Below are 21,854 nucleotides of genomic sequence, written 5' to 3'. Positions count from 1 at the left end.
GATAAGAGAAGAAAAGCAGAATCATATTAGGTCTTGTGCAAAGCATTCAATTAAAACTGCATAACACAATGCTTAAAAAAATCACTCTTTTGCACCACAATTACATGTACCACAAAGCCTGCATTCACAAAAAAGCCACGATCTTAAAAACAAATAAGGCCTGCGTACCTTATTGAGATAGCGCTCGCTCATGGCTTTGGCTATTTGTTTAATTTCACAGCGCTGGTCTGCCTCTCTCTTCCGCTCATTCAGTTTCTCTGCCAGTGTTTCTAGTTCAGTCAGAGCCATCTGCAGAGGCAGCCTGTCAGGGTGGCCTTTAGGAGTGTTCTTTAGCATGTCCTACAGCCATGAACATAACAAGGACAGTTTTCATTTTTTTGTTATAGGAGACATTTTGCAAGTGAAAAGTCTACATAAGAAGCTTTTTGTGCTAAAATATAAAAAAAACCCATTAATGTACCCTTATCAAGTCAAAATTTAAAATATCTAATAGCTTTTCTGCTAGTAAAGTAAATTAAAGCTTTGCATGTGTGTGCAGGGCTCCATCTGTTGGTCAAAGCACATCAATTATATTCCTTAGACGTCACATTGTAACACACAAGATGAAAGTAAAGAACTGAATTAGTAAATTGCTCTATTAACAGAAAAGCCTTTTTAAAAAATGCCATAAATTAGAGATATATTTAAAGTGCCTGAAAAAGAACTCAATCCATTGCAGTTTTCACATTTTGTTGCTTTAAAACATGCAATCATGACACTAAATTGAAGAAGCAATTCATATTTGTTGTATACATAACCTACTCCACACATTAAAAAAACAAAACAAAAAAGTGATATCAAAGAAAAAAAACAAGTCACAATTATTCAAATAAGTATGTAAACCCTTTGCCGTGGAAAACTTAAATTTAGTTGCACAAAATTAAGATAGCAAACCATGTTATAATTAGTTGAGTGGCTTCTGTGTACAATTTCTGCATCAAATGATTTATGAATAAATGCACCTCTATCTGTAAGGTCAGACAATCAAGTGAATTTCAAACAAAGCTGCAACCATGAAGAACAAGGAGCTTTCAAAACAACTCAGGGATAAAGTTGTAAAAAGGAGCGGACAAAGTAATCAGGACAGAGTATGAAAAACATTTTAAAGATCATTGATACATCTTTGAGACTGGTGAAGTTGATCTTTAAGAAGTGGAAGGTTCCCATGCACTGCCTGAATCAGGCTGCCCAACCAAACTGAGCAGCAGATCAGGAGAAAAGTGGTAAGGGAGACTACATTTTTGGGGAGAGTTCAGCGGCTGAGATGGGAGAAAATGTCCTTAAATCAACAATATCCTAGCCACTCCATGAATGTTGTTTGTACAAAAGTGAAAAAAACAATCATCTCAAATCTTGCATCAAGTTTACAAGAAGGCATAACAAGCCAGTAAGTTATACTAAAAACATTTGGCAAAAGGTTTTGTGGTCAGACAAGTGAAAATTTGATTATTTGGGTCTAAATGGAAAGTGTTACACCTGATCCAACACAGTGCATCACTCAGTCAATATCAGCCCTACAGTCAATCATGGTGGTGGCAAGCATTATGAATCCTATTGCAAATCTATGGACAAACAAGAAAACTGCTGTACATAATTGATTCCCAGGAACGTGAGAGATCTTAGGAAATCTACCAAAAAGAATGGGGAAAAATCACACCAACCTGGCGTGCAAAGATTGTAGACGTGTTCATAGCGACTAACCCAAACATACTATACTACAAGGGTACTTGTAGCTCATAATTGTTGCCTTTGGTGCTTTGTCAGACATTGAGGTCACAGGTCTGAATACTTATGTGTACACATCATTTTTGTACTTTTGTAATTTCACAAAATAGGCTGCAATAGAAAAGATCTGAATTTTCTTGCAAGCTCCTGGAACCACTGGGTAATAATTCCACATGATGTTTTGAAGAGGACCACAAGGAAAAGAAATAATAACTTCCACAAAAAGTCTGTTCAGTACTTGGATTTCCTGCAGTGCCACTCTTGTGGGTTGCACGAAAGCTACAGTACAATTATGCAAGTTTCAAAATATAGCATGTTAAGCTGGAAAACTGCATTTTCAGACATTTATTTTTTAATGACTGAGTACTTTTTGAAAAGTGAATTTTAACTGCAACTGGGCAAAAATTTTAATCTGACATTTCATATTTGTGACTAACCCTCTTTTAAGAAAAGCCAGACTGCAGAGATAATGTACTGCAGTGTCTCGGTCTTTTCCAGGGTTACTAACTGATCAGAATTAGCTATTTACTGCCAGTCACTCCTGACAGCAACTCTGGATTTCTTGTCTGTCCCCAAAATGCCATTGTAAGAGACAAAAAGCAGATAGCTGAAGAGTCTGTTGATTCTGATTGACCCAGGATGGACTTATTTCTGTCAGACCATGACAATCCCCTAAGTATGAGACAACGGCCTTTTAAATCAGTTGTTTCACGAGAATGATACAGCACACTGAAATTCTGACTAAAAAAGTAAAATGCTATCTGTTGTCTTAAAATCTAAAACAAAAACTAGTTGTAAAAACACAAAATAAGATCACAGTGGGTGTCTATCATTAGAAAACATTTAAGCTAAACTTAAATACTGATATTCTTTAACTATACAGAAGGACTGCATGAAAAGATATGTGGTGTGCTCAGATACTAAATGTCTGTGGAAATATTGTTTGACATTTTCAAAGTTTCTTATTACAATGGTTATTCTAGGATACTGAAAATTGACGTTTGTTTGTTATATGAACATTGCACAGCATCATCAGTTTAACAGTCAATAAGGGTCTTGTTTGAAATTATCCAAACAATTCATTTTCTCACAATTTCAAATGACTGTTTTTTTTACCTGCAGCAGCAGAATAAACTGTGGGAAACGCTGAATCGGCTTCATCATCAGCCCATACAAAGTTACGCGATCACTGCTGCTCTCCTGGCAGTGCTAAGGAACATGACAAGGTTTAACAAGGGTTTGAATATCAGCCAAGGAAAAGGTGTGCCTTTATCAAACCAGGTGGTCAAACATCATGAAACAATGTGAAAGTGTATAATTATACTTACAGCAGGCAATTTTCAAAAGCTCGACATACAAAAGTCTCAGCTGTACACTATACACACCAAAGTCCATTGAACATATTCTTAAGCACTGCAGTCTAAAGAATACATATGACTTCTAAAATGATGGCCATTGCCTTAAAACTCCAAGTCATAAATTCATCTAAATAATTAATTTACTCTGCTGTTGAATAGTGTTAATAATTAAATCAGTCTGTTGTAAAGAAAACCAAAGAAGGCCCAAATGCCTTATTCAACTTACTTTGAGAAATTCAAGGAAAGCAGGCTTTGACGCACACATTTTCTTCACAACTCCCATGGCTGTGCTGAAATGATTCACATACTCGCTGTATGCATCCAATACCATAGATTTGGAAAACTTAGGAAAATAGAACAAGTGACGAGTGAGCAATGAGAATGTTATGACAATGTCATGACAACTGGAAACACAGTCGAAAAACATTGATGAGGGAAGTATAAGATAAGATCACTTTATTGGCCGAATACAATTTCTTTTATTAGGAATTTGTCTTTTCGCATACCCCAGCTTGCTCTCCATGAGACACACAGACAGGGAGAGAAGCTTGGGGTCAGAGCGCAGGGTCAGCCATTTACAAGGCACCCCTGGAGCAGTTGGGGTTAAGGGCCTTGCTCAGGGGCCCAATGGAGTAGGATTCCTCTGCCTGCCGCGGGATACGAACCTGCAAGTATCTCCCCACTTGTGAGAAAAATCAACAATTTGTATGAACACTTTCAAACCACACCACACTGAGAGCAAAGATGGCAACGCTATACACTCTGCAGAGGCAAGAGAGGGGAGCTGGCTACATCACTGTGTGAACAGGAACATGCAGAGGTTAATTCCATGTTGAAAGGTAAAAAGAAAGAAGAAAAAAAGGCCTGAAAAAATCCCACACCTGAAACATGACAGTTTTGTCTATTTATATTCTGCCGTGGAACTAACCTCTGCGTACATGTCAATTTGTCAGTACCAGTAATGAAGATCTCCTCTGTGTGCACTAACCTTCTTTCTTAGCAAGACATCCTTGTCCCAGCATATAACAAAAAATATCAGCAATGAGAAAACAGAATACAGATGCATAAACATAAATTAAGTCCCTGGACAGAGATTTCCAGAGTTTCAGTTCTGGAACAAGTAAGCTTTAGTGGCATAGAACCTGTTGCTGGACTGTAAAGACTTTCAAAGTTGAGAACGTGATCGACAGCTACACAGCTGTCTTCAAATCTTAGAATTATTAATGGCACAGAGTGAGAAACTCTTAGAGAGTCTTAGTGAGCAGTCATGCCTCTTTAAGCTGATCAAGACTTTGCTTTACTGTTTATTCTTTAATCACTCTGGATTATTTTTGGAACTTACTGAGGCCACAAATACATCTCCAATCATCTCAGACGTGTCCCACTCAGCCACACGGCTGGCTAAAGCAATCTGGAACAAAGAATGACACTGAAGAATCTCTCTTATCCGGTAGAAAAGCATCTTCAGCTTTCTGTCGCTTATGAGTTTTGGTTCCATTTCTGACAGAGGTTTTTCATATTGCTGATGGGGAAACAAAAAACAAAGCTTATGTTTTTCACTGAAACACAAATGTACAGTAGGTGATACACAAACAAATGGATCACTCATTCAAAGTAAGTTTTTTCCATGCACATTAAATAAGTATGGCACCTGCAATTTTTTAAAGGAAAGCAGGACATTGTGCAGTGTGTAAGTAAATAACATGATGAAATTATATGACAACTTCAGATAATACTTCTCTTCCAATACTTATAAAATATTTATGTAAGAAAACAAGAAAGCAACAGCTCACTATACCTCTAAAATGCGCTTCAAAGCATCCAAGTAGTTCTTCTCACTTTCCAATATAGATTCTAGTATGTACCTTCTAATAACCTGTTGAAAACAATAAAAAAATGACTCCTTTTAGATATATTTCCAAACAACTTCTATTTTAGAATTTTTTCAAGGCCAATATATTTTTTCTGAGGTGCTACAGGGATGCTACTCCTATTTCAGGTCAGGGACTGGAAAGCTTGTCAGGACTGTTGAAAAACTGTACAGAGCAAAATACAGGCAAACACTAGAGGAGAGCCTGCTTCAGGCTTCTAAAAATGAAAAATGGGGCGAAAAATTGTCTTTCAAAAGAACAGTGATCCAAAGAACAAGACCAGAGCCAATGTTGAGTGGCTTAAGAATCTTTGTTAAGAAAATGAATGTTTGCGAGTTGCACAGTGAAAGTCCTAACTTTCCTGACAATCATACTGAGAATCTGTAAAAAGACTTGAAAACTGTTGTCCAACAACAATCTCCTGGCTACCTGGAAGAGCTTGAGCAAATCGGATAAAAAGAATGGGGAAAAAAATACATCAACTGGTGTGCAAAGCTGGTGAAGACTTACTGAAGACTTGTGACTATGATTGCTGCCAAAGGCACATCTGCTTAATATTGAGTTCATAGATATGAATACTTATGAAAACAACATATTTCATTTTTTTCTCTATTGGCACTATTGGTTTCTCCAGCATTTACTGTAATTAATGTTATCCTTTGGTTGATGTATTGAGGTTTTTAATTAAATTGTTATTTAAAAAAAAATGTGTATGAGTCAAATTGTAATTTTGCAAAATGGGAAACAACTGGAAGGGTCTGAATGCTTTTGAACTCACTCTATGACGTAAATTCATTACCCACCTGTTGTTGTGTGAGTCCCTCTGGCATTGGATTCATCACAGGCTCCGCATTGAGACACTCCACTTCAATAAACATACTGGTCTCCTCTTCAAGATCGCCAAACCTTCGATCTGAAAGATTTATTAGGGGGACCAAGCTCAACACCAGGAATAAATTAACTTAACAGATTGTGGCCAGGTGTAAATTCACAAAGTTGTACATCAGTGAAAAACACCACCTTACACTATTTAACTACTTCTTATTGACATTCAGTGCTCAAATGACGTGAACTGGTTTCATGCTGGTTTCTGGTCCAAGAGACACAAGAAAAAAAACAAGCTTTAAACTTAAACTTAAAAGTTTAAGTATTTCTAGACCTAAGAGAAGAAAGAAAATAAGGAAAGGCTCAAATATGTTTGTGTACAAACAAAATTATGTTTTAATATGAATTAGTGAAAACTATCATAGAAATCCCCTGGTTTTAATGTTTTTTCTTAGTTCAATAATATAAGTTAGGCACTAAAAATATAAGCACTATATATACTATATAAGTACTTACACACACAGGCAACCCACTGTTTAGCTACACTGATTATTCTAGGGCTGGGTTCTGAAAACGTAATTCCACAAAATATTGTTCCTATGCACAGCACAGATCTGTGGCTTGTCTACTTGTGAAATAAAAGAAATATGAGAGAGCAGCCCGGAAAAGTTTGGGAAGCCGTCTCTTTTTTACCTTGATAAAAGGACTTGTTTTTTATGAATGAGCGCCCCTTCTTCACTGCTGCTTTGGTTTTCTCTAGTCCATCTTTGGTACCTTCTTTTGCTGCCTTCATCAACTTCTGCACCTTTAATAACATTTGACGACTATAAGCTTGGTAAAAATATGACCGGTTCCACAACAACAAGACTAACTTATTGTTTAAAAAAAAACATTGCTGCGTTAAAAAGGTAAAAGACATCATGAACTACAGAAATGTTGTCATTTTAGATATTTCTTAACTACAGTGAAACTGTATGCAGCTTTTCACAATGATACTCTATCAAATCTACAACATATTACATAATGTTTTTCTGAATTTTAATAATTATATGGAAAGATCTCTATATATTGGATCAATATTTGTCAGTTGTGTCAGTTTCTTGTGGGTGGTCAAATAAAAATATGTTTAAATACTTTAAGCAAGAAATTCTTCACTATCAAACACCACCTCACTTTCTGGTTACACATCTTAATCTTTTGTTTATTATAGATTCAAAATGAGATTATATAATACTAATAATACACTAATACTGCACAGAGCTTTAATTAAACTGCAACTTCTATACACAGTTGAAAACAAAATGAACAAGCATAATTGGAATAATTAACTACTGTGTTACTTTATTAGAATAATTAATATAATGTTCATTCAAGACAATGTCATTTCATGTGATCTATAGTACACTAAAGTTAACGAACAGTAAGTGAGGTCTAGTTATCTAAACATCATTCCAATTCACTCCAAAAAATGTTTTTTGGAAATTTTCACATTCAAGACAATTTAGGGAAAATATACAACAATTTTCTGTTTCCAAAGGTCCTGTAGATTAAGAGTCCAATCCTTACACTCAGGTACTGATTTGCTTTAGCAGTACACTACAGTATATACAGTACAGTTTTTAATATTAAAAATGGACCTCAACACGATTAATCATAGCATTAAATGTAATTATTACAGTGCAAGGCAAAGTTAGATCCGGCTGTAAAAACCAGGTCTCATCGTACTTTACTGCACATGCCTTGTGACAACAATATGGAGGACAAATCCGATACAACAAATTGACTCTCGGTGCTTTCCTAAAACCTTTGCTATTGCTTTTCAAATGAAAACAAAAGACATCTCCATTAAACGTTAAAAACTCAAGCATTTTGAGTTCTTTAAAAAAACATTGTGTTGAAACACAAGTTGAACAAGGGGACCGGTATGAGCATGACCCTAGTATTTTTTTTAAAAAAAAGCATACCACACTTTTTTACAGATCCATGCAGAATCTGTAAAGTGTGAGTCACTGTGAGATTAAGTGCAAATCTTCCAGCAAGTCTAAGCAGAAAACGCTCTTTGATGGGATTTGAATTCCATGCACTTGGCACCCAAAAATACAGCAAGATATAACAAAATGCATCTCCTGACACATCTTCTGACAAACTTTGATTAAATATTGCATGCAGAATATTTAACATTGCCCAAAGGAGAAACAGTTGCTGTATTTTGTATGACAGCTAAAGAAACTAAAAAAGGAAGATCATACTGATGCTTCATGGAAATTCAGAATACCGATCAGGCTGTTTTAAAAAATCAGCAATGAAAGGAGTCTGGCAAAAAACAGATTAATAAGAGTGCAACGCTTTCAATACACGGAAGCTGGTAGGTTAATGAATGGGGAGTAGGGACTGTTTTATACTAATCACTGTATAAAAGTAATGAACATCCCTGATTCTGAACAACCTTTATTTTTAAGAGTCTGTGATACAAACATACAGTACATAATGATATCTAGTAGCATGTCCTTTGGTATTATATAATGCGTGAACTACAGTATAAGGTATATAAGGCATTGGAACAAGCAGACTCTACTGTACATCACAGATTGATACAGAGGTTTAAATGGGCAGCTGCATCAGAGTGCATTTGATGCAAAAGAATATGTAATGGGAAAAACAGAAAGGAAAAGCACAAGTTTTTAGCTACCGAGCCTCCTTCCCCACCAGCTGAAATGTTGTGTTTCTCCTATTTTTCAACACGGAATTAACCTTTACTTGTTGCCGATACAGATTCTGTCCAGTAGATCTTGAGTCTGGCCTTTGGAGGGGCTCATTCATGTGCTCCTGGACAAGTGCAGTGGCGATCATGTCGGGACTCAGTGGCATCAGAAGCTGCTGCCCATTTCACCTCCTTCGGAGCATGTGGTTTAATGATTTAAGTCCTTAAGCTTTGCTGATACACCAATGTTTGTAAATAAACCTGACTTCCGACAACCTCTCTTCTACCCAGTGGGAGTCCGCGTTTACCGTTCAATTTACCTTCCGTTCGTGCTTCTGCTTAATCTGCTGAAGCTCTACTGTCCCCACTGTGTTTGCCATTAGATCTTTCATCTTTTTCTCATAGTGTTCTTTCAAGCGAGTCAGATCTTGAGAAAGCTGAATGAAAGTAAGGGAAGCGTTAGCACTTGCGCTTTGAAGATGCGAAGCCAGAGAAGCACCCTCTTCCCCCTTGCACCCCCCCACCTTCCCGCCTCCCCGCCCCTCAAACAGAACAACCCTTCAAAGAAGAACAGATTTCTTTGAAGAAGCCATCAGAAGGATAAACCCAGCGCTTTCCTGGCAGAATACCTATAATGCTCGATGGGGAAATTCAGCACAGATTTTTAACCCCATTCCTGGCAGTCAGAATGTCCAGGGTAAGTGAGATGTGTTTCACTGCAGACAAGGACTACAATAACAACAACTTGTAAACCCTGAAGTACAACAGACACCGGGTTAATGTATTTATTACAAGTGTTAAAAAAACAGCTCTTCCCTTTCACAATATAAGAATGTTTTAGAACACTGTTTCCTGTTCTGGTCCTGAGCCTTCTGGCCTTTGTTCATACCGAGGTCTTGGTTAATTAAGCTTGCTGAATCCATAATTGACCCAATATCCTAATTTCTATTGTTTTGCTGCATTCGGGTCTTTGATTCAGAAATAATCTCCTTTGTTTGTATTATTTCTGAGTATTATTATAATGCTGTCGAGACCCACTGTTTTAATTCCACCGTGCAACAGCAAACCCACATGAGGGGAATTCTGAAACAGCTTCTGGCACAAGGTTTTTTCTGATTCCTTACCTTTTCTCAATATCATTCCAAGATGGGAAACTAATTTAAAAAAAGTATATTGTTCAATTAAATGCATTTAGTGTAAAATGAATTGAAGGCTTAATTTACAAAGATAGTCTGGTGATGCGTTCTTGGAAAGTGCACCATATAGCAAATCAATGTATGACTCATCAATAGTCTACACACTTGTTTATAAAGTATTTTGGTACTGTATATCCTCTATATTTTTTTCCTTTAAAACAGTTACCATGTACAAAAGTAAAGAAAATAGGAAATGCAGTAATGTAATATAAGACTAAAAAACAATGTTTTTTAAGCAGACTGTTTTTCAAACTCCGCTGTACAGTTTTGGACACTAGTGATATGAGTTTCTGGAGCTTGGCAATTGCTTGTCTCATCTTTTATTGCTTTTATTTTAATACTCTCTTTGTGAAAGTTAAGTACAGTATTAAAAAGACTTACACTATTAAAAAAAACTTTCTTAAATCTCATCCAATGCACTGTACATTGCATATTTGTGGTATTCTATTGTATAGTAATATACAAAGAGTATTAAATAAAGTTAAAACACTATGTTTTTAAATGTAACAAAATAGAACTAGGAATTTATGTCATCTGCACCAAATGGTGCCTTGTGACTTGATAGTCAGAGCAATGTATTTGCAAAGCTTTGGGTAATGGGAATCTTGGTTATAATCTACGATTATAACAGCAGCATATTTGTGAATCAACAGATAGAGAATCAACTTATACCTGTATTTGTTGTCACTCTCAAGGATGGCTTTTTGTTGTAACATCAAGAAACATGTAATATAATTTATATCTCAGATAACACTATGTTTTAGACCTGAAGCAATACAGTAATAATATCAGACGCCCACACAGCATTCTGAGTGCAATCTCTTTTACTTTAACACTAGCATGTTGTGAAAAACTGATTTGTTCCTTTGACTGAACTTTATGGTGCTGAGCACAGAATTTACACAATTTACTGCTTTGGACTTACCACCTAACTGAGGCCTTGTGAAAATATCTCACGAATTTGAACAACTATCTAACTTGTATAATTCGGTTTGAAACCTCCAGGTGCCAGTCAAGCCACTTCCGTGGAAGTCATTAGCCCATTTACTGCTGGTCAGTTTTAAAAAAATGCCTTGGTTCATAGCATTCTGAAAAAGGCTGAGGAAATATAGTAATTACGCAAAAAGGCTCAAATTTAATGGCACAAATATTATATGAAAGGTGTTTTTTTTTCTTTCACAAGAGGATAGAAGAGAAAATAAAAGAAGCACATCAAATGTGCAGATTGTGTAAAATGTTTAAAAATGATCTTAATATAATGAGGTTAGGTTTGCAATGCCAACATACAGAGCTGTTACACTTGTATCAGCATCACATACCTTACATAGGGACAATGAGTAACTCAATATGTAGTGATGAATAATGTATGCCAAACTTCATTTCTCAATAATACCTCTTCTATGTTTCTTTTATCCATTATCTTATCCTCTTGCTCAATGTTTCTTACCGTTCTTTTGTACGTTACACAGAAAAAAAACTATGTCTGAAAGCATTAATTTGTCATGAATTCCTTGTCCAAGAAATCCAAAAAAAAAACATTTTCCTGAATATGTATTTTTTCCTTGCAGCACGTATATCCGATTTAAAACAGAAAAAGAAAATGTACTTTTTAAAATTGTTTTTAAAGGCACTAAATGCAAGGCTTATTATGGCCTACTTATGTCTTTTTTCATTCTTTACTTAAACTATTAGATTTGGTGGACAACATCCTGATGGTCCAGCCACTGACTGCTGGATTGAAGGCTGGAGTTGAAAACCAAACGGAAGTTACACACGTGCGTTTTGCTCCTGGGGGATTTTCCTCTGAGGAAGGAGTCCGGAAGGCCATTCTCCGTTCTGCCCTCGGTGTCGCTCTGCTCATCGTAGCTCTCGAATTCGCTGGAGCTCCAGCCGTTGTCCAGAGAACTGCTCCCTCCCTCCTCTCCCCGTTCCACGTCATCGTAGATCATTTCATCCGGGTCTGGCGAAACGTGCGGAGAGGCAAGATCAGATTTCGTTAAAAATCCACATGCGCGAGGAAACAAGCGCTTCAATACAAAAGGCAGTTCAAAAACAGAACAAATGAAAATATTTAGGAAGGCAGAACCTGTCAGGGACACAGGTCTCTCATCTGTCATAGAAGCAGACATACTTTACCTGTGGTGGAGTCTGAGTTTTCCCTGGGCACATCATCATAAATCACTTCATCGGGATCTAGATATAAAATGAGATTCTGAAAACCTGAAATTGACAGTACTGGCGGATAACAGCCTCTGTTGTAAATGAAAAAAGAATGTCATGCCACAATGCAGTAAAAATGAAAGAGGAAGTGATTGCAAAATAAAATCTAATTAAGTGGAAAGTAACCCTACTTACTGGAACTTTTACCAGAAATGTATGAGAGGATGAACTGAAAAAAACGTGCATCAATAGCAGCATTTTCATGAAATAAGGAAAAACTTACAATTTACACATGAACTTACAACCTAGAGAAGAAAGCAATGACACCAAAGTATAACTGTTACATTTAACATATTTCAGTTTGAGAAAAGTGCATAGCTTTGCTTTAAATATTTGAATTATTTATACATAAATATTCAAGAAATGATCCAACAGAAGTATGAAACATAATAAGAGCTACAAAGAAGAACTTAGGTATAATTAGGAAAACTTACTTTCCATCCAAGCAGTGTTTGCTGGGTCAGCAACCCATCTTGATAAAGCATCTTCTTCCTTAATGACTGGGTGATCTTCACTAAAAACACTTTAGATTTTAAATTGTAACATGTTAATAAAACATACTAAAAATTATTAAATCATCTACATAACTGTACATCCTGTTGTGAAAAATATGATAGTCTTACAAACAAATTATTTCTCCAATCCAGAATGGGAGAAAATTTGGACAAATGCTTAATTTCCTCAAAAGTTCAAAAACAGCACACAGTTTACGATCATTAACGCAAAAGTAAACCACAAAAGACATATTTACACCAAATGTCTTCTTCGAAATGGTAATAGTTCTGATTGCTAACAGCACTTTTACTTACAGAGTTAGCACAACAGAGACACCTATTGTTACAGTACCCCAAAAATATTTGGGTATTATAATAAATATTTTATCCAAAGATAAATATGGAAATTTCATTTTACCATGAGTTTCTTGAATCAGAACCAGTTTTTATATAAATATACAACAGGGTTCATAGCAATAAATTCCATTATTGAAACAAAATGATGTATGAATTTAACAAAGAATGGGTAATTAAGCTAGTTTCATTTGCTTCATTAAGAGAATAATTAGAATCAGGTGTTTACATTAGGCAGATCTTAGGGATCAAGCTTGAAAAACCCCACCCTACTGTTTATAAAGAAAAGAAACACTAGTCTTTATCAGAGTTTGATATAAAACTTGAGTCTGGTTTTTATCATACAGTTGTTTGGAATCAAATCATGCCAGGATCAAAGGAAACATCTGAGGACCTCAGAAAAAGAGTTATTAATGCTCATCTGTCCAGAAAGGGATACAAAACCATTTCTTAAGATTTGGGGCTCCCCCAATCCACTGTGAAGACGGTCTACCACACTCATTTTACCCAGCAGTGGCTACCCTACCTATATCTCTCCAAGAACAAACAGGGAAACCATTAAGGAAGTTCTAAAGAACCCCAGAGTAACGTCCAAGGAACTGCAGGCCTCTCTCACCTTGGCTAATGTGACAGTTCAAGACTCAACTTCTTGAAAATGACTAAACAAGAACTAAATATGGTGTTCATGGAAGGACTGCAAGGAGAAAATCACTGCTCTCCAAAAAGAACACTCCTGCCCATCTGATGTTTGCCTTTTGGAACAATGTTTCCTGGACCGATGAGTCAAAAGTAGGACTCTTTGGCAAAAATCAAATACTGTTTTTGAACAGAATAACTTGGATGTCTTGCCATCATTGATACAACATGAATTCTGATTTGTATCAGAAGACTCTAGAGGTGGATGTCAGGTCATCGATTTGTGACCTCAAGTTACACTGAAAGTGGGTCCTGCAGAAAGACTGTGATACTAAACATACAGATGTACAGATGCAGCCATTCAAAATGGGTGAGGTATTTCACGGCATACCCCGGTGGGCGTGTCACAGTATCACGCGGTATCACGCGGTTTCACGTGTGTCACGTGACTAACTATCCGGCGTCGCCTTGTAAAACCGCCAGGGGGAGCTTAACCTCTCATGTACAGCATTTGAGCCTTTAATTTTGAACTGTGTATTACAGCATGTTAATCATCAGTCATTAAAATGTTGGTATATTTTATGAAAGCAAGATTGCTCAGTTGGACAAAAGTACACAACCTACCTTTATCAGAAATATTTATGCATCAAAGCCTTTACTGAAGATTTTACTAATAGTATTAATAATGGATGACTTTGGACAAGCTATATACTCAAAGTATAATTTCTTTAGCACATTTGTACAAGCACTTGGAATCTGTCCAAGCCATAGTTTGTCAGGCATTTTGTTTTACTTCAACGGGGCATAAAAACTTCCTTGCTTTTAACAGGGCGTTTCATAATTTCTAGCTACGAAAATGATTTAAAATGCGACACCTATCATTCAACTAGAGCTTAAAATATCACAAGGAAAAATACACACCGGTATTCCATTTCTCCCTAAACATTGTAAGCTTCGAAGTCTTTAACTAACGTGATACCGGAGTCAACAAGCATACTTTTAGAATTTGATTAAAAGGGAATATAATATGGAATCGCGTATCTAAAGAATTTAATAACGGTATGATTATATCCGTGTACTGGCAGGACTGTGTAGGGCTGTTTCGCCTACCTGATCACGCGAGCTGTCTTGTAGCCTACTGGTCTAGGTGCGTGACTACCAACTGGCAGGTTGTGTGTTCTAATCCAGCTGGTGCTGGACTTTTATTTTAACAAACATTTCTTCGAAAAAATAGGTAAGCGATATTATGGACAATCAATTGACTTTTATATTTCAAAATATCGCAACATGATCGATATTTGCGATATTTTGAACATATCTTCCCTTCTGACAGCGGTTCCTGCTTCTATTGTGTGTGTGTGTGCAACAGTAAATTTTTATAGAGAAATGGAGGCTGGACAGTATGCGTTACAATATAAACATTTATATTGATTTAAATCGTGTTCTGATTTAAATCGCAAACGCGTGTTTAATTATGTGTTTTTTAATCATGATCAGGCTAATGCATTTCTACATTTTCTGTATGAACCAGCTTAGAGGTTCATACAGAAAGACAGCTTGTGTTTAAATTGAGTGTAAGGTAATTTATGCTTCTAAAGTCATGGTCAGTATTGTTGTACTGTGCTGTACTGTGTCACATTATTTTATAGCGTTTTTATTGCGTTATTAAATCCGGTGGCGCTGTGTTAGTTTCCTGACTCACATTATTTAAACTGCGACACTGATCATTCATCTCTAAATAAACTTTATTTTATATAGCGTTTTAAGCGAATAGGTAATTAGATTGCTCATAAACCTAATCACTTTTTCTACATAAACACAGCGTGATTGCTCTCTGAAAATGCTTTTCCTTTATTTTTAAAGTAGGCTCAGATTTCAACTATAGATCGTATTATTATAAACTTTCTTGGAAAAATGTATTTTATGTAAACCATGTTTGCTATTAATTCATTTAGGGCTAAAATACGTTCATTGTCTTCTAATCGAGTCGAGTTGACATTGGAAGCCTGCCACACCCGGACCGTTAAACCAACGCATTAGCACGTCAAAGCCCATTGAGCCAGTATTGGCTTTAGTATCCCCCCCTTCTCCCCTCAATTCAATTCAATTCAAGGTGTTTTATTTGCATGACAGATGGGTACAAGCAGTGTTGGGTACTGTATGTATATTGTAACGCTTACGGCAGACAGGCACTGTGTAGGAGCCGACGCACCAGAGCAGCGCCTGCAATTTTTATATTTATAACTTAGTTTTTAAAATTAGTCAAGCAATACGAAGCATCTCCTTTTACTTAGTGCCTGAGCATACTGCAACGCGTGTGAAGCCCATAAACGATATTAATTTTGGAACTTAAACATACAGTATATGGCTGGTCTCGGTACTTTAAAGAAAACATACACACCAGTATTCCATTTCTCCCTAAACATTTTAAGCATCGAAGTCTTTAACTAACGCGATACCGGAGTCAACAAGCATACTTTTAGAATTTGATTAAAAGGGAATATAATATGGAATCGCGTATCTCCAGAATTTAAAGACCAGACAATCGCAAACTCGTTTTCAATAAAATTATTTTATTCATTCAGCAGTTTGTGAGAGGGACATCCAGCAGGGAGAGACACACACACCGGTTTTCATTGACAACATTGTTTTTTTTTTCAATTCCTCTTGTCTAACAGGAATGTTTTGTTTGTGGACAGACTGTTAGACAAGAGGAAAAGACCGCCTCCTCCTACGAAGCATTTCGTTGATCCGATCACGAATTCTTTTCCAGTCGTACGCAGCAAGGGTTGAGAATCTCCGATTCACCATCGTACTAATGGTTTCCCGGAGATTGGGTTAAAAAAAAACAAAAACATACTAACAACTGTGCCATCCTACTCCTTAGTTAATACATTTTATTATTCATAAACAGTTAACATTGTTAGCAAAATATTTTGAATTATATTTAACCCTATTTTTTCTTTAGTTTTGTATTTAACTTATTATATGATAGTCAGACTTAATGTATATTTGAACAATGAAAATATATTTTTACAAGATTTTACATTAAGCACTTAAAATTAATATGGTTAATAATAGTAAACTGTAACATGCTGTAACAAGATCGGTTACAAGAAGAAAATGCTTTCAGAGAAAATGTTTCAACCAAACCTGTTCCCACACACCCCGCCCCCACTACCATTAGAATATACACAAACATTTTAGCGTTTCATTCTGAGCAGAAGACCCTCACACCTGAAGAGTGCTGGCTGTGACGAATTAAACCGGTTTTACAGGTTTCAATCACAGACCATGTGACATGGGACTCAGTAAACTACAGTAACACCGTATTTGATAACGCTTTAAAAACGCTATAAAATAATGTGACTTGGCACAGAACAAGTTTACAGCACAGTACAAAGATAAATGCTGACCATGACTTTAGAAGCATAAATTGCCTTACACTCAATTTAAACACAAGCTGTCTTTAGCCCTCTAAGCTGGTTCATACAGAAATGTAGAGATCTAGGCTCAGAACACACAGCTTCATTAGCGAATACATATGCAGGACAACTAGAGAAGACGTTTTACAGAGGATGGATTTTTAGGAACATCCCATCAGACATCCCATCATATTCACAACGTGAAATCTAGAAAATAATATTACGTAACCAAAATCCGCAATATGGAAACAGAACCTGTGTAATTGTTGATAGATGATGTACTCGTAACATTTTTTCAAGACGAACTACAACATTTAAAAAATGACTTGTATGTACTTGATATCTCTAATCAATCCACGGGTCCCAGCACAAAACGAAAGTAAAACGCATACCGTTTCTCGCTTCTTATTGCTCAAAAGTAATTTGACCGTATGAAATGCATAATATAAACCTAGAAACATATACGTGAGCAGTACTTAAGCACTGTAGTATCGGTGTTAAGACATACCTCTCAAATACTGTAAATCAAGTTAAAAATATCTCAAGACCGATTCTGGTCGTAATGAAACCATGCAAGGGAGTTTTTATGTCCGTTGCAGTTCTTTTGCAACATGAATATAATTATATCGTTATTAATTTCTTGAGATACGCGATTCCGTATTATATTCCCTTTTAATCAAATTCTAAAAGTATGCTTGTTGACTCCGGTATCACGTTAGTTAAAGACTTCGAAGCTTACAATGTTTAGGGAGAAATGGAATACCGGTGTGTATTTTTTTCTTTAAAGTACCGAGACCAGCCATATACTGTATGTTTATGTTAAGATTTCCCTTCAGTGGTAAAATTAGATATGAATATTCAATACTTAAACGGGCACAGTTAAGACATTAAATATACATATACATATTGTATACAGTACAGTTTGCATACGGTAATATGTTTATGTTACGCGATTAAAAAATAAATAAATAAAACTGGAAGGTCCAGCACCACCATTATGTTTATATGGTTGTTTTTGTTGGTTGGTTGTTATTATGGTTATTAATAATACGATCTATAGTTGAAATCTGAGCCTAAATAAAAAGAAAAAGCAAGTGATTAGGTTTATGAGCAATCTAATTACTTATTCGTTTAAAACGCTATATAAAATAAAGTTTATTATTAATTTGCTGGACAGAGCGGTGAACATTATTATGCATAAGACAAAGATAACGATCCTGATCAGTTTAGAAATCTGTGTACGCTGTAAGGTTTTTACTTCTTAAACTTTTAAAATACACGTTTTGAATAGAAAGAAATCCTCTTCCTGGTAGTGTGTATAGCACACCAGCACGTCTTTTTTCTCCAATCAGAGGGGTGTCAGATAGTGTCAGCCAATCACCATTCTGCGTTGGGTAGCAACGGGTGACTGTTCTCAGGCGGAAGATGTAAACAGCTTAATGTTCGTGTTAAATAATTTTTTTTTAATTCAATTAAACGGGCACAGTTAAGACATTAAATATACATATACATACTGTATACAGTACAGTTTGCATACGGTAATATGTTTATGTTACGCGATTAAAAAATAAATAAATAAAAATGAAAAGTCCAGCACCAGCTGGATTCGAACACACAACCTGCCAGTTGGTAGTCACGCACCTAGACCAGTAGGCTACAAGACAGCTCGCATGATCAGGTAGGCGAAACAGCCCTACACAGTCCTGCCAGTACACGGATATAATCATACCGTTATTAAATTCTTTAGATACGCGATTCCATATTATATTCCCTTTTAATCAAATTCTAAAAGTATGCTTGTTGACTCCGGTATCACGTTAGTTAAAGACTTCGAAGCTTACAATGTTTAGGGAGAAATGGAATACTGGTGTGTATTTTTTTCTTTAAAGTACCAAGACCAGCCATATACTGTATGTTTACGTTCCAAAATTAATATCGTTTATGGCCTTCACACGCGTTACAGTATGCTCCTATTCTTTTTATGCTCAGCTACTAAGATTTCCCTTCAGTGGTAAAATTCAATATCTACAACGGGCACAGTAAAGACGTTTACAGTAAGTCTTTCTACGACAGACCAACGGACCACGAGTGCCCCTGTCGGTCAACCAATCACGCACCGCGGTATCGCGTGTCATCATACCTGCGGTATCTGTACTGCGGTGTCTGTACCGCGCACTTTGAATGGCTGCATCTGTACAAAAGAATGTACAAAAGTGATGTGAAAGACTGATCAATGGTTACAAGAAATGTTTATTTTAAGTTATTGCTGCTCAAGTGGCTGCCACCAGTTATTGAATCTAAAGGTTCACATACTTTGTGATACATGGAGATTGAATCTTTGCATATTTTGAGTTCGTACACATTTTTAAAGAGTATCATGTTTTGTGTCATTTTTTTCATCAGGTTGACTTTATTATTAGATCTAACAACAAATATGTGAAATCCTAATCCTACAAATATGTGAAATCCTAAAAGTTCACTAACTTTTTCTTGGCACTATACAATGAGAACTTAACTGTAGTAACCAATATGACATACTGTACCTGTCTGCTGACAGAGTGTTGCTGGTTCCAAGGACAGTTACTGGAGAAAGAAGAAAAAACAGTGCAGCTCACAACACCGGATCAATACAAAAATCAATCAACTGTTTAGCATCGAGACAAAGTAGAAAAGCCATAATTAGAAATGCATTTTTTTATGCCAAACACAGCAAGAAAAAAAAATCAGCAAATTCACAGGGGACAGAACTGTCAAAACATGCTTGGTGTAAAGTATCCACAAGAGGGAGTTGTGATACTCTTAGTCACAACTGTTTTCCTTTGTGCTGCAAAAGTGTGGTCCGTTTCTCAGCCTCAGTATTAAATACACCAAGAAAGCTGCTGATAATAGTGTACATACATAGGTTATGTTATGAGCTAGTTGGGAATGATTTTTCATTTTGCATCAATTAGCCTGTTTCAATAAATGAGCTACCACGTAAATAGAGCAAAACATGACTTAAGTATTTTAAAGCGTATGGTTTGCAAAATAACTCATGCAAAGTCAAACAATCCAAAAACATCAACTAAAAAAAAGCATCTATAATTTCCATAATGTATACACATTTGTCGAATGTGTCTTTATCAGTGCCATGGTTGGAATTTTTCAGGCCCTGCTGTCATGTGCTTCGCCAAGCCAGATCTAAATGCATTCACTTGGCCTCCCCTTTCCTGTCAGTCAGCACCCTGTCACGGTTCCCAGGAGAACTCAAGCCAAACACACTGTTGATTTCCTCTCATGGCCCTGACAGCTCAACTCACTTGCTTCACTTAACAAGTGAGCACAGAACATTTTTTACCACCCTTGAAGTTACATATCTGAAGTCTGTCAAATGTATTTTACCAGCAAGCAGCTGTCCTGCCTTTTCTGAGTTTATTGATCTTAATTTACTTGATCTTGTGAAAGTAATTCCATATTATGTGGAAGGGCACTTAAAACTGAGAAGAGGAGGCACTTCCTTACCCAAAGGGCTGTGGGTTGTGGAACAAGCTAGTCCCGCCATGTTGTTGAAACCAATAACCTGACTTCTTTCCAGTAACAGCTGAAAGAGATCCTTGGATCAACTAGCTACTAACTACCAAACAGGCTAAATGGAATTAATCTTGGCAGCACCATGGCTCATCTTCTAGGGTGTCTGTCTATGGTTGTGAGAGTCCAGGTTTGAATCCTTGTCTCTCCAGACTATAGAACATTTGGTGTTGGTGGGGCCAGTAGGGGGTACTAATGCCCCAGTATAGTGGTGGGGACACTATACTGTAAAAAGGTCCCATCCGTCAGATGAGGCGTACAGAGAAACTGAGGTTCTGACTCTCTGTGGTCATTAAAAATCCCAGGGCGTTTATCGAAAAGAGTAGGGGTGTAACCCCGGTGTCCTGGCCAAATTTGCTCCTGGCCTTTACCAATCATGTCCTCCTAGTAATCCCCATCTATGAATTGGCTTTATCACTCTGCTCTCCTCCCCACTGATAGCTGATGTGTGGTGAGCGTTCTGGCGCACTATGGCTGCCGCTGCATCATCCAGGTGGGGCTGCACATTGGTGGTGGAGGGGAGTCCCCATTACCTGTTAAGCACTTTGAGTGGACTGCCCAGAAAAGCGCTATATAAATGTAAGGAATTGTATAATTATTATTCATTTTGTGGAATTTCATTATTCCAGCTGATAGTTTCTGCCTTTGTTCCTTAATATATTGCTTATTTGTAACGTTTTCACATGAGGAGGGGCGTAGTAAGCTGGCAAAGAATATAGTTCCGTCTACAGAATGATACAAACACACATTAAATACAGAACATTCTTTATAATTGATGGCATTCAACCTCAAACATTCAATTCATGGTCATCTTAGCCATCTAGCGTCTCACCATAATTGCACTGTGATTTTCACGACACTAGCCCAGTCGTGGAACTCTTCACTAAAATTACAGCAGGAAAAGCACATCTCAGCAAAACCAGAGGTTTGGAGGGGACTAAATATAGTCTCCACTTCCTTTTAGTAAATCTTTTCTAAAAAAGGTTCACAGGAAAGAAACAGCAAATACAGCACCCGAGCCAGAGCGCAATCACCAGTCCGCCACAGTAAAGATAAAGATGAAGGCACACTTCACAAGCAATTCTGTGGTCCCGATAATAGGGATTTACCTTCCTCATCAACGGAAAGATGGCGAATGATGACCGGAGTGGAGTAAGCTGGCTTGATCAGAGGAACATTTGAGGGCACAGCATATCCACAGGGCACAGGCACCGCATAACCACTAGGAACTCGTGGGCTCCCAGAGTCCTCTGGGCCACCTGCCTCTGTGTCTGGAGAGCAAGGCTGTTGCTGGAGGGGGCTGATGTCGATGACAGAGTAGGGGTTTGCCCTCCCAGACCTAGAGATGGTCCTGGGGGCCGCAGAAGGAGGCATACGTTCTTCACTGGAACCATCTTGCTCTGGGATCAAAAACCAAAACAGGACATTTGTCTCAATTAACAC

At 37.0% G+C, this 21,854-nt stretch overlaps 1 protein-coding gene across 3 annotated transcripts in view; it reads right to left on the bottom strand.

The window, feature by feature from the left end:
• The window catches only part of arhgef10 (Rho guanine nucleotide exchange factor 10), a 107,105-nt gene that overhangs the window by 53,600 nt on the left and 31,651 nt on the right, over positions 1–21,854 (bottom strand). For 2 of the 3 annotated variants that reach the window (XM_088626483.1, XM_088626482.1), the window contains 13 exons: positions 21,521–21,811; positions 19,388–19,427; positions 12,370–12,458; positions 11,852–11,908; positions 11,491–11,675; positions 8,840–8,956; positions 6,512–6,623; positions 5,797–5,906; positions 4,921–4,998; positions 4,465–4,644; positions 3,349–3,465; positions 2,881–2,973; positions 169–339 (listed from right to left, as the gene is read on the bottom strand). In XM_088626483.1, the coding sequence (XP_088482609.1) occupies positions 169–339; positions 2,881–2,973; positions 3,349–3,465; positions 4,465–4,644; positions 4,921–4,998; positions 5,797–5,906; positions 6,512–6,623; positions 8,840–8,956; positions 11,491–11,675; positions 11,852–11,908; positions 12,370–12,458; positions 19,388–19,427; positions 21,521–21,811 (1,640 nt within the window). The remainder of the gene's footprint in view (positions 1–168; positions 340–2,880; positions 2,974–3,348; positions 3,466–4,464; positions 4,645–4,920; positions 4,999–5,796; positions 5,907–6,511; positions 6,624–8,839; positions 8,957–11,490; positions 11,676–11,851; positions 11,909–12,369; positions 12,459–19,387; positions 19,428–21,520; positions 21,812–21,854) is intronic. The other variant, XM_088626484.1, reaches the window with a different exon arrangement.

This window comes from Lepisosteus platostomus, chromosome 3, assembly GCF_059453375.1.
Source record: "Lepisosteus platostomus isolate fLepPlt1 chromosome 3, fLepPlt1.hap1, whole genome shotgun sequence".
Lineage (NCBI taxonomy): Eukaryota > Metazoa > Chordata > Actinopteri > Semionotiformes > Lepisosteidae > Lepisosteus > Lepisosteus platostomus.
The sequence above is the reverse complement of the archived record's forward strand: the minus strand, read 5'-3'. Positions and strand labels throughout refer to the sequence as shown.